The sequence below is a fragment of the Orussus abietinus genome, unplaced genomic scaffold (genome assembly GCF_000612105.2).
Source record: "Orussus abietinus isolate OABI.00-Male unplaced genomic scaffold, Oabi_2.0 scaffold38, whole genome shotgun sequence".
Lineage (NCBI taxonomy): Eukaryota > Metazoa > Arthropoda > Insecta > Hymenoptera > Orussidae > Orussus > Orussus abietinus.
In genome coordinates this window covers 963278-973634 of record NW_019395221.1, presented here as the reverse complement: position 1 = coordinate 973634, position 10357 = coordinate 963278, and the positions used below count along the sequence as shown (strand labels likewise).

At 36.9% G+C, this 10357-nt stretch overlaps 1 protein-coding gene across 1 annotated transcript in view; it reads left to right on the top strand.

Moving 5' to 3' along the window:
- Window positions 1-691: 691 nt before the first annotated feature.
- Window positions 692-10357, top strand: part of LOC105703449 (protein pinocchio) — a 52779-nt gene continuing 43113 nt past the window's right edge. The window contains exons 1-2 of the mRNA XM_012431866.2: window positions 692-1123; window positions 2435-2643. Of these exons, the coding sequence (XP_012287289.1) occupies window positions 2475-2643 (169 nt within the window). The 5' untranslated portion in view covers window positions 692-1123; window positions 2435-2474. The remainder of the gene's footprint in view (window positions 1124-2434; window positions 2644-10357) is intronic.

The window sequence follows — 10357 nt, the reverse complement described above, 5'->3', positions numbered from 1 at the left end:
ATATACCGGGGAAAATAATTATGGTTTAGACTTCTCTTTGCACCGTTAAAGAAACGAACAGTAACGTATAGAAATAGTAATCACCGAAAAAAAAAATAAAACAACAGTTTAACGTAGTTCGTGATATATGCATTTCTTCATGACACTTTAATCCTTTTAGTGCCGAAGAATGATATATCACCTTGCGACAAGTACCAACGAGTTCGGTCGGCGCTAAATGGGTTAAAAATTAATATGTTCATTTAACATGTTTCGTTTGTGCTTATTTATAATTCCGCCTTAACACATTCGCATCGGGAAACGAGAATTCTCGTTCTTAAAAGATTAGCATTGAAAAATAGCCGGATGCAAACGTGTTAAGAAAGTAATTCACCCGCCCCTCCGAAAGCCATGCCGGGTACTCGGCGCAAAGTCCATTGCGCATCGACGCGCCATTCAGTAGGAAAATTAAAACTCAAAAGTCGTTGCATTGTCTAATAGGTTCTTTCGATGACCGCGCCTCGTTCAGCGGACGTAACGATGACGAGGGTCCGTACGCCCAGCTGCGCCCAGAGAAAACCGTTCGAACGATACATTGCGGGACCAAGGATAGCGTGGGATCCATCTAGGTTAGGTAGAGGCTCGTTCTGTGCGTTCCTTTGGAAGGGATCGCATGGGAGTAGGAGCAGAAGCGTTGATGGAAGCAAACGTAAGTCTGGTCGAGTTTGGTCGCGGCAACTGACGGCGGTGTATCGGGCGTCGTTCCTGACGGAATTATATCGTTTTGAAACCAACGCCAGTCGTACAAATAGGATTTTTCAAATCTTGGTGAATACGTATCGTGAGCCGATCGGACAAGGTTAGTCAACTCGTCCAAATTGCTTGGCGTCGGTGACCACCGAAAGGCCACGACGTGCGAAACAACGCTCAGACCGAAGTTCGGACAGGTCGAGTTTCGAGTTCGAAGCACGCGTGAACACGTGCGCTTGGTGTGTCTCTCGACCAACACGGCCAAACTTGACGCGATACATCAAAATACATATATACATACATACCGTCCCGCGAGGTCTCTAGAGGTTAAGGTCCGGAGATTCCCAGAAGATAGCGCTGCTGCCAAATTTTCGTCACGCGCGGCGCCCCACAGGTAGGTACGCTTTTATTTTCAGTTATACATTTGTAACAGAAATGCAAGAGACACGCGTTTAATTTAATCCTTCCGGTTTAGGATGAAACACAGCGCACTTAAGATATTTATCACATTTTATTGAACGTTATTATTAAATATCTTCAAATGCATGACCTGTGTCATTTAATTTACGTCTTTTTACTTCTACTATAAAATAATTGTATTGATGACCCATGCGAATGAAACTTATATAGATAACGATACTGTCTATAATTATTTATAGAATAAATGTGAAAGGTTCGCGTAACTCGACCAAGGTGTCCTATTCAATACAGATATCGACCAAGAATCAAGAAGTACACAGTAACCACGTCTGAGGATCCTCATGGTATAATTCGCAATAAATTTCTTTCTACTTTATACGTACCCCCTTAATGAGTGGCGTTAATACGAATATAAAACGTTCTAATAAAATACATGATATCAAGATATGTTTTTGAGGAAAAAATTAGTCAAACTATACATGATCAATCGAGTAAAGACACTTAAGTTAAATCAAATTGACTCCGTGATATTAATAGTCACTCTTTAAATCTTTGTCGTTAAAAAAAACTCATTGATTTTGTATAATAAAACGTTAAGATTAAATTATGAATTAGGGTGGCAAGCGGAAATTATTTCCTGGATAAGTTAACAATACTTTGTCCGCTTACGTTCGAAGACTTGCATAATAATGCTACTGAAAACAAAGAAACGTAAAGGATTTGAACTAGTTAGTCGTGTTTATTTGTAAACATTTTCAGTTGTGCGTGTGTCCTATTTCCTTCCTTGCATTATTCGCTTTTACACAATATATCCAGTTTGAATAATGCGAAGTTCGCGCTTTTCAAATTCAGGACAGCCAAGTACTGCCAAATATATTTGAACGTCAATAATGATACTTGACGCGATCCTTCGATACCGCGACCATAGGTAAAAGTAGATTAAATGCGAAATCCAAATACAATCATAAACATCTTAAAAGTGCTCACTTTTATGCAAAAGTAGTCCTAACGACTTTGAAAGCGAGATTTGAATTCGAACTTTAAGTGCTTATTTTTCAATTTACCTTGCTATACAAACATCTGTCGCACTGTTTTCTGCCCTCTTCGATACTTATTTCATATTACACAAATGCAATAATCATCATTTAATTCCCGAACGTCAAGTTATTAATTTCTTAGGAGCGGGTTATATGACTATCACAACATTTCTTACACGAGTTAGAAAAATTAATTAGCGGTGTATTATTTGCTTCAATTATTACTGAGGAAGTTTCTTCCTGTTTAGATATCGAGCTTTTCAAGCACCAGCGACTGCGAGACGTTTAATGCGAATCCTTGCCATCCGTGAAAGGAAGATGGACGTAACGATGACGGAGTTCGAGGAGAGCGTGTCCTTCGACGTCGACGACCCGGACTTCGCGCCTTCGACTCCTCTCGTTGCACAGACCGTCCTTACGGACGTCAATCTGAAAGAGATCGCCTTCAGCGTTAACGGTAAGTGTCCAGACTTTGATAGGTCCTCGTAATGTCCTGTCAATTCGCTTCTGGGTAGAGTTTGACATTGCTATCAGTCGTCGTTGTCGTGCTAATACGTGTCTTCAGTAAACCTCTATAAGGTGACGATTCCAGAATATTATGACACTTACGAGGTAATAAATACATAATGTTACCCCACTGAAGCAAGTTACTCTTCCGTGCTTTTATTATTTATTATACGTAAAGTAACGCCACGTGCTTTACGTGAAGAGTCTTTATGTAAGAATAGTTTAAAATACGCAACTAGATTAAGTGCTATGCAATGCATAAGTTGTGTTTCATTCAACTGGAATAACTTTGCTTATCCATTGCATGCCGTATACCACTCTTACTTCCAAGTCCTAACTTACCTTCGACATAAGAGGTCATTGGTAGAACCAACGATCTATTCGATTCAAATCGATCGAGTACATTCTCGCAAACAATTCCCCGTGTTACCGTTTCACGACCTCGATATACTCACTAACTGCGACTGTAATCATGGATGTCGCAAATTTTTAAACTTAACTTCACTCAAATGCAAGAACTCATGTAAATGTATTATTTTATAGACACCTCATCTGGGATATCTCTTAAAGGAGTGAAATTTATGTTGGGTTTTGTCGTAATCGTAATCTAAGGAACATGGCAGATCAATCAAAACATTGACATGTTTCCATAACTGCGATTATTGCAAAACATCTGTACATACACAAGTAATAGATTTCAGGAGTCTCTAAAGTCTTATAACATTATACGTGTATTGCTGCTGAATTTTTTTCCGACAACATTGTATAAAGCGATCTACGTAGCTGTAATTGTGAAAGTGAAAGATTTACGATTACCAACAGAATGAGTCAAAATATTTGAACTTCTCACATTTATCCGAGAGATAAAGATGTGCAAGGTAAATCACAAATTAGCAGCATATTTTTCGCGACGACAAATCTATGGTCAAATGGAGACAAACTCGAATTCCACCATGAGTCGTGCTCCATTTGGCATGTAATTGCGGCGAGACGGTACATAGGAGATGCATATGATATAATCCTCCCTGTGTTGTGACTTGTGGCTGCTTGTGGAAGATCGTATTGGGTGGCATGGTCGAGGCCCGAGTCCGAGTCCAGTTCTCGGAGCGCTAGAACACGAGCCACGGACAAAATTGGATCCAGTATATCGTCTTTCTTCTTGAGAAACGTCTGCCAGTGTAAAACTGTCTGGCACGTGCATTAATCGTCTTGATAATACATTTCTTTGTCAACTGCATGTTGTCGCCATCCCTTCCTAGTACGAGGAAATCCGAGGGAGAGTATTTACATTTATGACCAAAAATATTCTATTTTTCAACAAGTCTTCGGTATGGAGCTGCTAACCGCGTATCTCTTATTATTTTAACCTAATTTTTTAATTTGGTCGGAAGAAAGTTACTGTCTAGTTTGACTAAAATGTTTCAAAATATTTTGTCTACACTTTAGTTCTTTTATTAGTTTAATTAGAAATATATCACCTTCTGATTGAGATTTTATTCTAAATAGTTTAAAATTATTTCAATTGTGGTGCACAAAACATAGACCGTTATCAGTCATGATATGGATTAACTGAGGCTAAGTTTTTTTTTTTATTTCAATGCAAATGTCCATTGGTTTATGTAGCTGTGTTTGTATTGTGACTGCCAAGCATTAACTGCATCACATGATGGTCATATTGCATGACCGAATTATCACATAGTGCAAATCTTCGCATAAAGTACAAAGTCCTAAATAAATGTATCAAAGATCAGCGTGATCGCTTGATAAGATAATCCACTAAGAACTGCTATCTATTGATCACATTATCGATATCCGCATGGCGCACACTGGCGGTCCTGAATATTTTCTTTACTTAAATGCTGTAATTTATTATAGTGCATCATAACCGCGGCAATGAATTTGTAATAAATAGTGTTTTATAATAAAATAGTTGTTCAGAAAGAATAGAACGTTAAAAAACACCAAAGTCAACGTATTAAAACGTAATTATGAAAATTCTACCTTAGTAATCATAGGACACACTAAATCTTACCCTAACGCGGTTATCTCAGAGTTAGGACTTTGTCTTAGGACAAAGTAAGAACAAAATTATGACCAAGAACGCTATGTTTCTTATCGTAGAATTTATGATAATCCATCCCTTCCCCGATTAGATATGGGCAACTGCAGGTAAGGTACACCTTAAGTTTACCCACACTATGCAATAAGCTTTTATTGAATTTTATTTTCGTTTCATTTGTTCACAGTTGTTTAATTTCCTCCAAATATATAATTTAACATTCCGGCTATTTAAGTTTCCCGCCACTAGGTATTACAAGTCACAGCCACTAGATGGCGAAAAGTTGTTTACGAAATACATTCATAACTGCCATTGTACAGAGATCAACGTTACCGATGTATGATTGACAATGAAGAATTCAATATAGACCGACAGATGGCAATGAATTACCCTTGGTTAACGAAACCAAATTTAAAAGGAAGTAATAAACAATTTCCTTCCTGGCGCGGGGTATACAGCAGAGAGCGCTCGATGATTTCGTATCTATCAATGACTAGCTATCGCTTTGTAACCGCGCACTGAAAGTGATCGCACTTAGTCTATGGTGTATATTACTATTAAAAGGATAAAACACAGCTTATTGTATAACTGTCGGATTAGATTTTGGTGCATTTTGAGACTACCGAGTTGAGTTGGTATGCGTTACCTTAGTTGAAGTCGGTTGTATGATACCTTACGACTATCGGGATGCATCCTCTGATATATCCAACTGCAGTACAGTGCGTCAAAGTACTGATCCAGCAGCTAATAGATTAGTCCTCATCCTGTGATGCACATATATAAGATGCATTACTATTTTGAATTAGGGAGACTTAGTTTTATAAGAAGTTTTTGATAACAATGTAAAAAGCAATTGTTAGTAACAGCCTATACTTAATAGCTAGTTTTTACTTCAGTAATCCTAACAATCCAAAATTATTGATATTTGAATATTTTAATTGCTTGTTAATACAGTGACTCCAAATCATCAACTTTGTCGATACAAATCGTTGATATTTGTTACCCCTGTTTGATATTAACTTTATGTAAATGAAACGTATTACTTTTTCAGAAGAATTATGTAAGGTTGGAAGAACAACGGGTTTTATACCGTTGATTTTTTACTTTCATCACTAGTTAGTTTGTATCTTAATTACATATAATTGATGAATCCTGGCTTTTGAACGTAAATCACTCACTCATTTCTTTATCTATACCGAAATATAGAAACTTATTATTTGCGACACAGTAATTACGTACAAATAATGAGAAATATTGTTTCCCTTCTATGTGTGCTGAATGTTCAGAATTTCAGGACTACTGAGGTTGTTGATGCCATTTGTAGAAGGTCCACCATCACAGTAGAATTGCTCCCAGAATCTACATGAAACATTTCATGCGTTCACTTGTTTCCCAATGATCTTATCTTGATATTAATGTGTACGGTTTAATCAGAAACAAGACTGAAGTGACAGGTTATTCTTATAGTATACTTAATCATAGATTATTCATAAGTGTAATGCTCTATAATCTTGGTATTACATTACAAGTCTTTTTTTTTTTAACGGACGGGAAAAAACGATGTATTTTAAACACTCTGCGTCGATATCATTTCACGCGTCTTTATCCGAGCGCGAAAACTTTCCGCGAAAACACACCATGGAGGTTATCAGACCCCCAGCGTCTGTAGATAACTACCATTAACCCGTGTCTCTTCTTAGCTACTCTTTCTCAGCCTCTCTTTCTAGATACTGCAGTTAATTATCCTTACGTGAACCCAACGTATCTGGTAAAATATTCTCGACTGAGTTAATCTAAGGAGGGATTGCGTGACTTCTTTTTTGGTTAATATACATGCACTCTGTTTCTAATTAAAGACGTAACAGAATAAAACGCCACGAGATCTTTAGAGGTCAAGAGTAAGTCTGTGGTAACAGAAGAATGAGCACTTTCAAATACATTTAGAGAGAAGATATCTATTGAAAGATTTCAAATCGAGGTGACAGATTGCAGCCAAAGATTTAGAATTCGTTAAATTCATAAAGTTAGGTAAAAGCGGTGTATAGGTGGTCCTTGTTCTTGTTTTCCAATAACCCGTTGCAACAATCTAAACCATTCATTATTTTAAAACAACCTCAGTCATCTTTCCAGATCACATTTCCGGGTATGTGATTTCGATTTTTCGCGATTTCTGCCGGTTTCGATGCTTCCGTATGGCTTTGCATATGCTGACGTTCTCAACGAGCGATTATGCGATTGCACGCCGTTGCATGCCAGCTGATGTAAATTCCAGAAGAGCATGGACGTAAGTGCAATGTCAAGTTTGATGCCACGTGATGCAAATGTCCATTACAAGGTCAACGGAACCTCCTGTAAACGTACCCGTGTGCCTTGTAATCTGAAAGTAACGACAAATTTTCATTAACAAAGTCTCGTGTCCTACAAGATAAAATGGTGAACATAAATTGAAATATTCATGATGTTATATTAATTCTTAAACCACTTCAACGTTGATGGCATTTTCGGGTAGAAGTAGACCAAATAAAAACACTTGTTACTAAATCTCGTCGTTTCATCATTCGAGGATAAAAACTCATGTACATTCGTCATGAAGCACTGTACCGCCCACTTTTTATGTCATAACAAAATAAAAAGTACTGAATTTCGCGCATGTTTTTTGTTTTGACGAAGCAAAATACTTACGCGACGTCCTACGAAATCAGGAGATTCCTGGGGGTCTGATAACCCTCGTGTATGTCATTCATTACTGGTTTCACATTTTAAGCTCAATCTTGCGCTTCTGTGTTAAGAAACAATTGTTATAAATATCGTGAACGTATTGCACACGCTTTCGTATCATTTATTATCCAAGAAAAAGGTTTGCAAGGTCGGGCTAAGCTCGAGAATTACAAAATGTTAAAAAAGGCCTAATGTTTTCGCATTTATATAACAAATTGATATTTTAGGTAGGAAAAAATGTAGTACACACGCATTGTTCGTTAGTTTACAAGTCGCTGATAGGTACTGGGAGGCATGAACGAAAATGTCGTTTAAAGCATCGGGAGAGAAAATCTAGGCCACGGAAAGGAACTTAATGTAACAGAAATTAGCGATCGATTGCTTCAACCCATGACATGAAACTAGCTTTGAGGTTGTCTATCGATTCATTACTTAACTGAGGTACTGAAAATATATTGACAAGAAATATTTCCGACCTTATTTAAAAGCGTAAACTATATCATATAAAGTAATCTATATCTTATAAAAGGTATTATAATGCAAGTTTAAAACAAGTAGGTAGTTCTTGTGTTTCTACTTAATGTTAATCAATTATAAAAAATGTATATAGTGTATAATGTTTAAGGTCTCGGACTAAATCTTATACGAACCACTAAGTAGACTGTATATATTTCGCAGATGATGTAACTGTTGAATAATTGTTTTACAAAATTAAAAGTAAATTAAATAAAAAAAACCATTATCAATTCTTACTGAACACCTAATTCAGGACCAACACAAATTAACAGCTGACCAGACGATAAATCAGTAGTTATTTTTTCTTTATTTATTATGTGTAATGTGTATAATTTTAATCCACTGCCAAATAATGTAAAATTGACAGATGGAATAAACAGACGGAATACGCTGACTCAAGTTGGATGAAATATTATTTACAATGATTTTATGATGGAATTGACCCAACATGTGCATGATTAATATGGACGATGAACATTCATAATTTATAGAAAATGTTCTTGTGAATAAATTTCCTAAGCAATCTCTGCTCGTACTTTGCGAAGAACGATTCACTCTATTGCGGTTATTTCGCGTTGCTCTAAATTGCTTCGTTCACCGGCACTACCGCGCACAAGCACATATATTGGGCAATTTGGTTAATAACGGAAGCGTACAAGTACCTTACTTACCGAGATCGCCATCAAGGGTCACAGACTGAATAAAGTGATGGAACATTAAAGATTACCATGTGACTACCGTGTGTCACTCTGCAGTCGAATCAATTAGTCCGCTCGATTCACCCCCAATGAATAGTACTTAGAAGTTTAGTCCACATAACCGAAGACTATCATTGATTCATCTCGTGCACTGTTCCCAAAGAAAAATATCCAATAGTCTGACTTACATACTAATGTAATACATTTTCTTTTAAATACGACATTGATCCCGATTGTTCTGTTTGATTTTTACCATCCTATAATCTCAGCTTTTTTATTCAAGCCACTGGTTTTCGTTGTCGTTCGACATGTAATCACCTAATTCGATACAGACATCTATAAAGATTACGTAACTACTGCATGTTTCTATGGTCAATCGATTTAACGAATTGATCCCTTTACGGAACATTAAGGTGATATGAAAGTGTCATATATACATACCAAAAAGTCAAAAGATTTATAAAAGTTTCCTCCAAATTGGGTGCACCGAATCATTTGAAATTTCATCACAAGATTATGAAGGCGCTAAGGAAGAACGCGATGCTCGTAAAATTTCATTTTTCGAATAAAATTGTGCATTTATCTCGGACAGAAACAAAACAAAACAACTAAAAAAAAAAACATTTTTTTTCTTCGTAAAATGAAAATTCACGAGCACGCATTCTTCCTTAGGGCCTCCACAATCACGTGTTAAAGTTTCAGATAATTCGGTACACCCAGTTCGGAGAAAAGTTTTATAAACATTTTCACGTTTTGATATATGACCCTTTCATATCACCTTAATCCCCAGTATCTACACTCTCCTTTCTATTCCATTTTTCAAATCTAAGAAATTGTCGATTCGACTAAACGCCTAATAAATTTGAAAATTGTTCCTTACCTTTCCTCTGTTACGCCTCCCTGAAGTAGATTAGTAAAACCCTATGAGTGATAGAACTTACATAATCCACGTAGTCCGCTTAGTGCCATCAACGGAAACTGACAGACTACGTCACAGAAAAATATAATACTCTTAAGGATTAATAAGATGATTATGAGCGAAAAGGAAAGTGGAGCAGGTCATGCCGACCCTTGCGGCTTGAGAAAGGAAACAAGCACTTTGGTCACGTCTCGACGGCGAAAACAAATTCTGCCGACAATTGAAGGTCGTATTTTCTGGTATCGTTGTCATGATCCTGGTAGTCGAAAAAACGTGCACGCAACGACATATAGCGTAGATTCCTGTCAACTTATGAACCATTCGCCTGGATATCCTATCGCAGATGGTACGATAGACCATTAAACAATAACGAATGAAGTTCAGTCGGCTAAATATAGACTGTTCTGTATTATAAAACTTATTCTTGTAGGCATTCGAGCGGCACGATCGATTTATCGCGAGGGCGGTCGAGAATATCATTGAGTTGTTCTTTGAAAGGCGGAACTCTGTCTTATTAATTTCTTACCGGTTCTGGGCTCGTTGAAAGTCACGAAGTTGCTTTGATCGATTTCCTGAACGTTCCGGATTAACGATAAATGCATAACGAAGTAATTCGAGTGATTGTCAGATTCGATTTTTCTGAAAATCTTCTGATCGAATCAAAATAGTGTCAATGAAATCAAAATCGAGTCAATAGAAAAATTCCGCACGATATAATCCATATCATTTAAATAATTATTAAAACACTATTTTT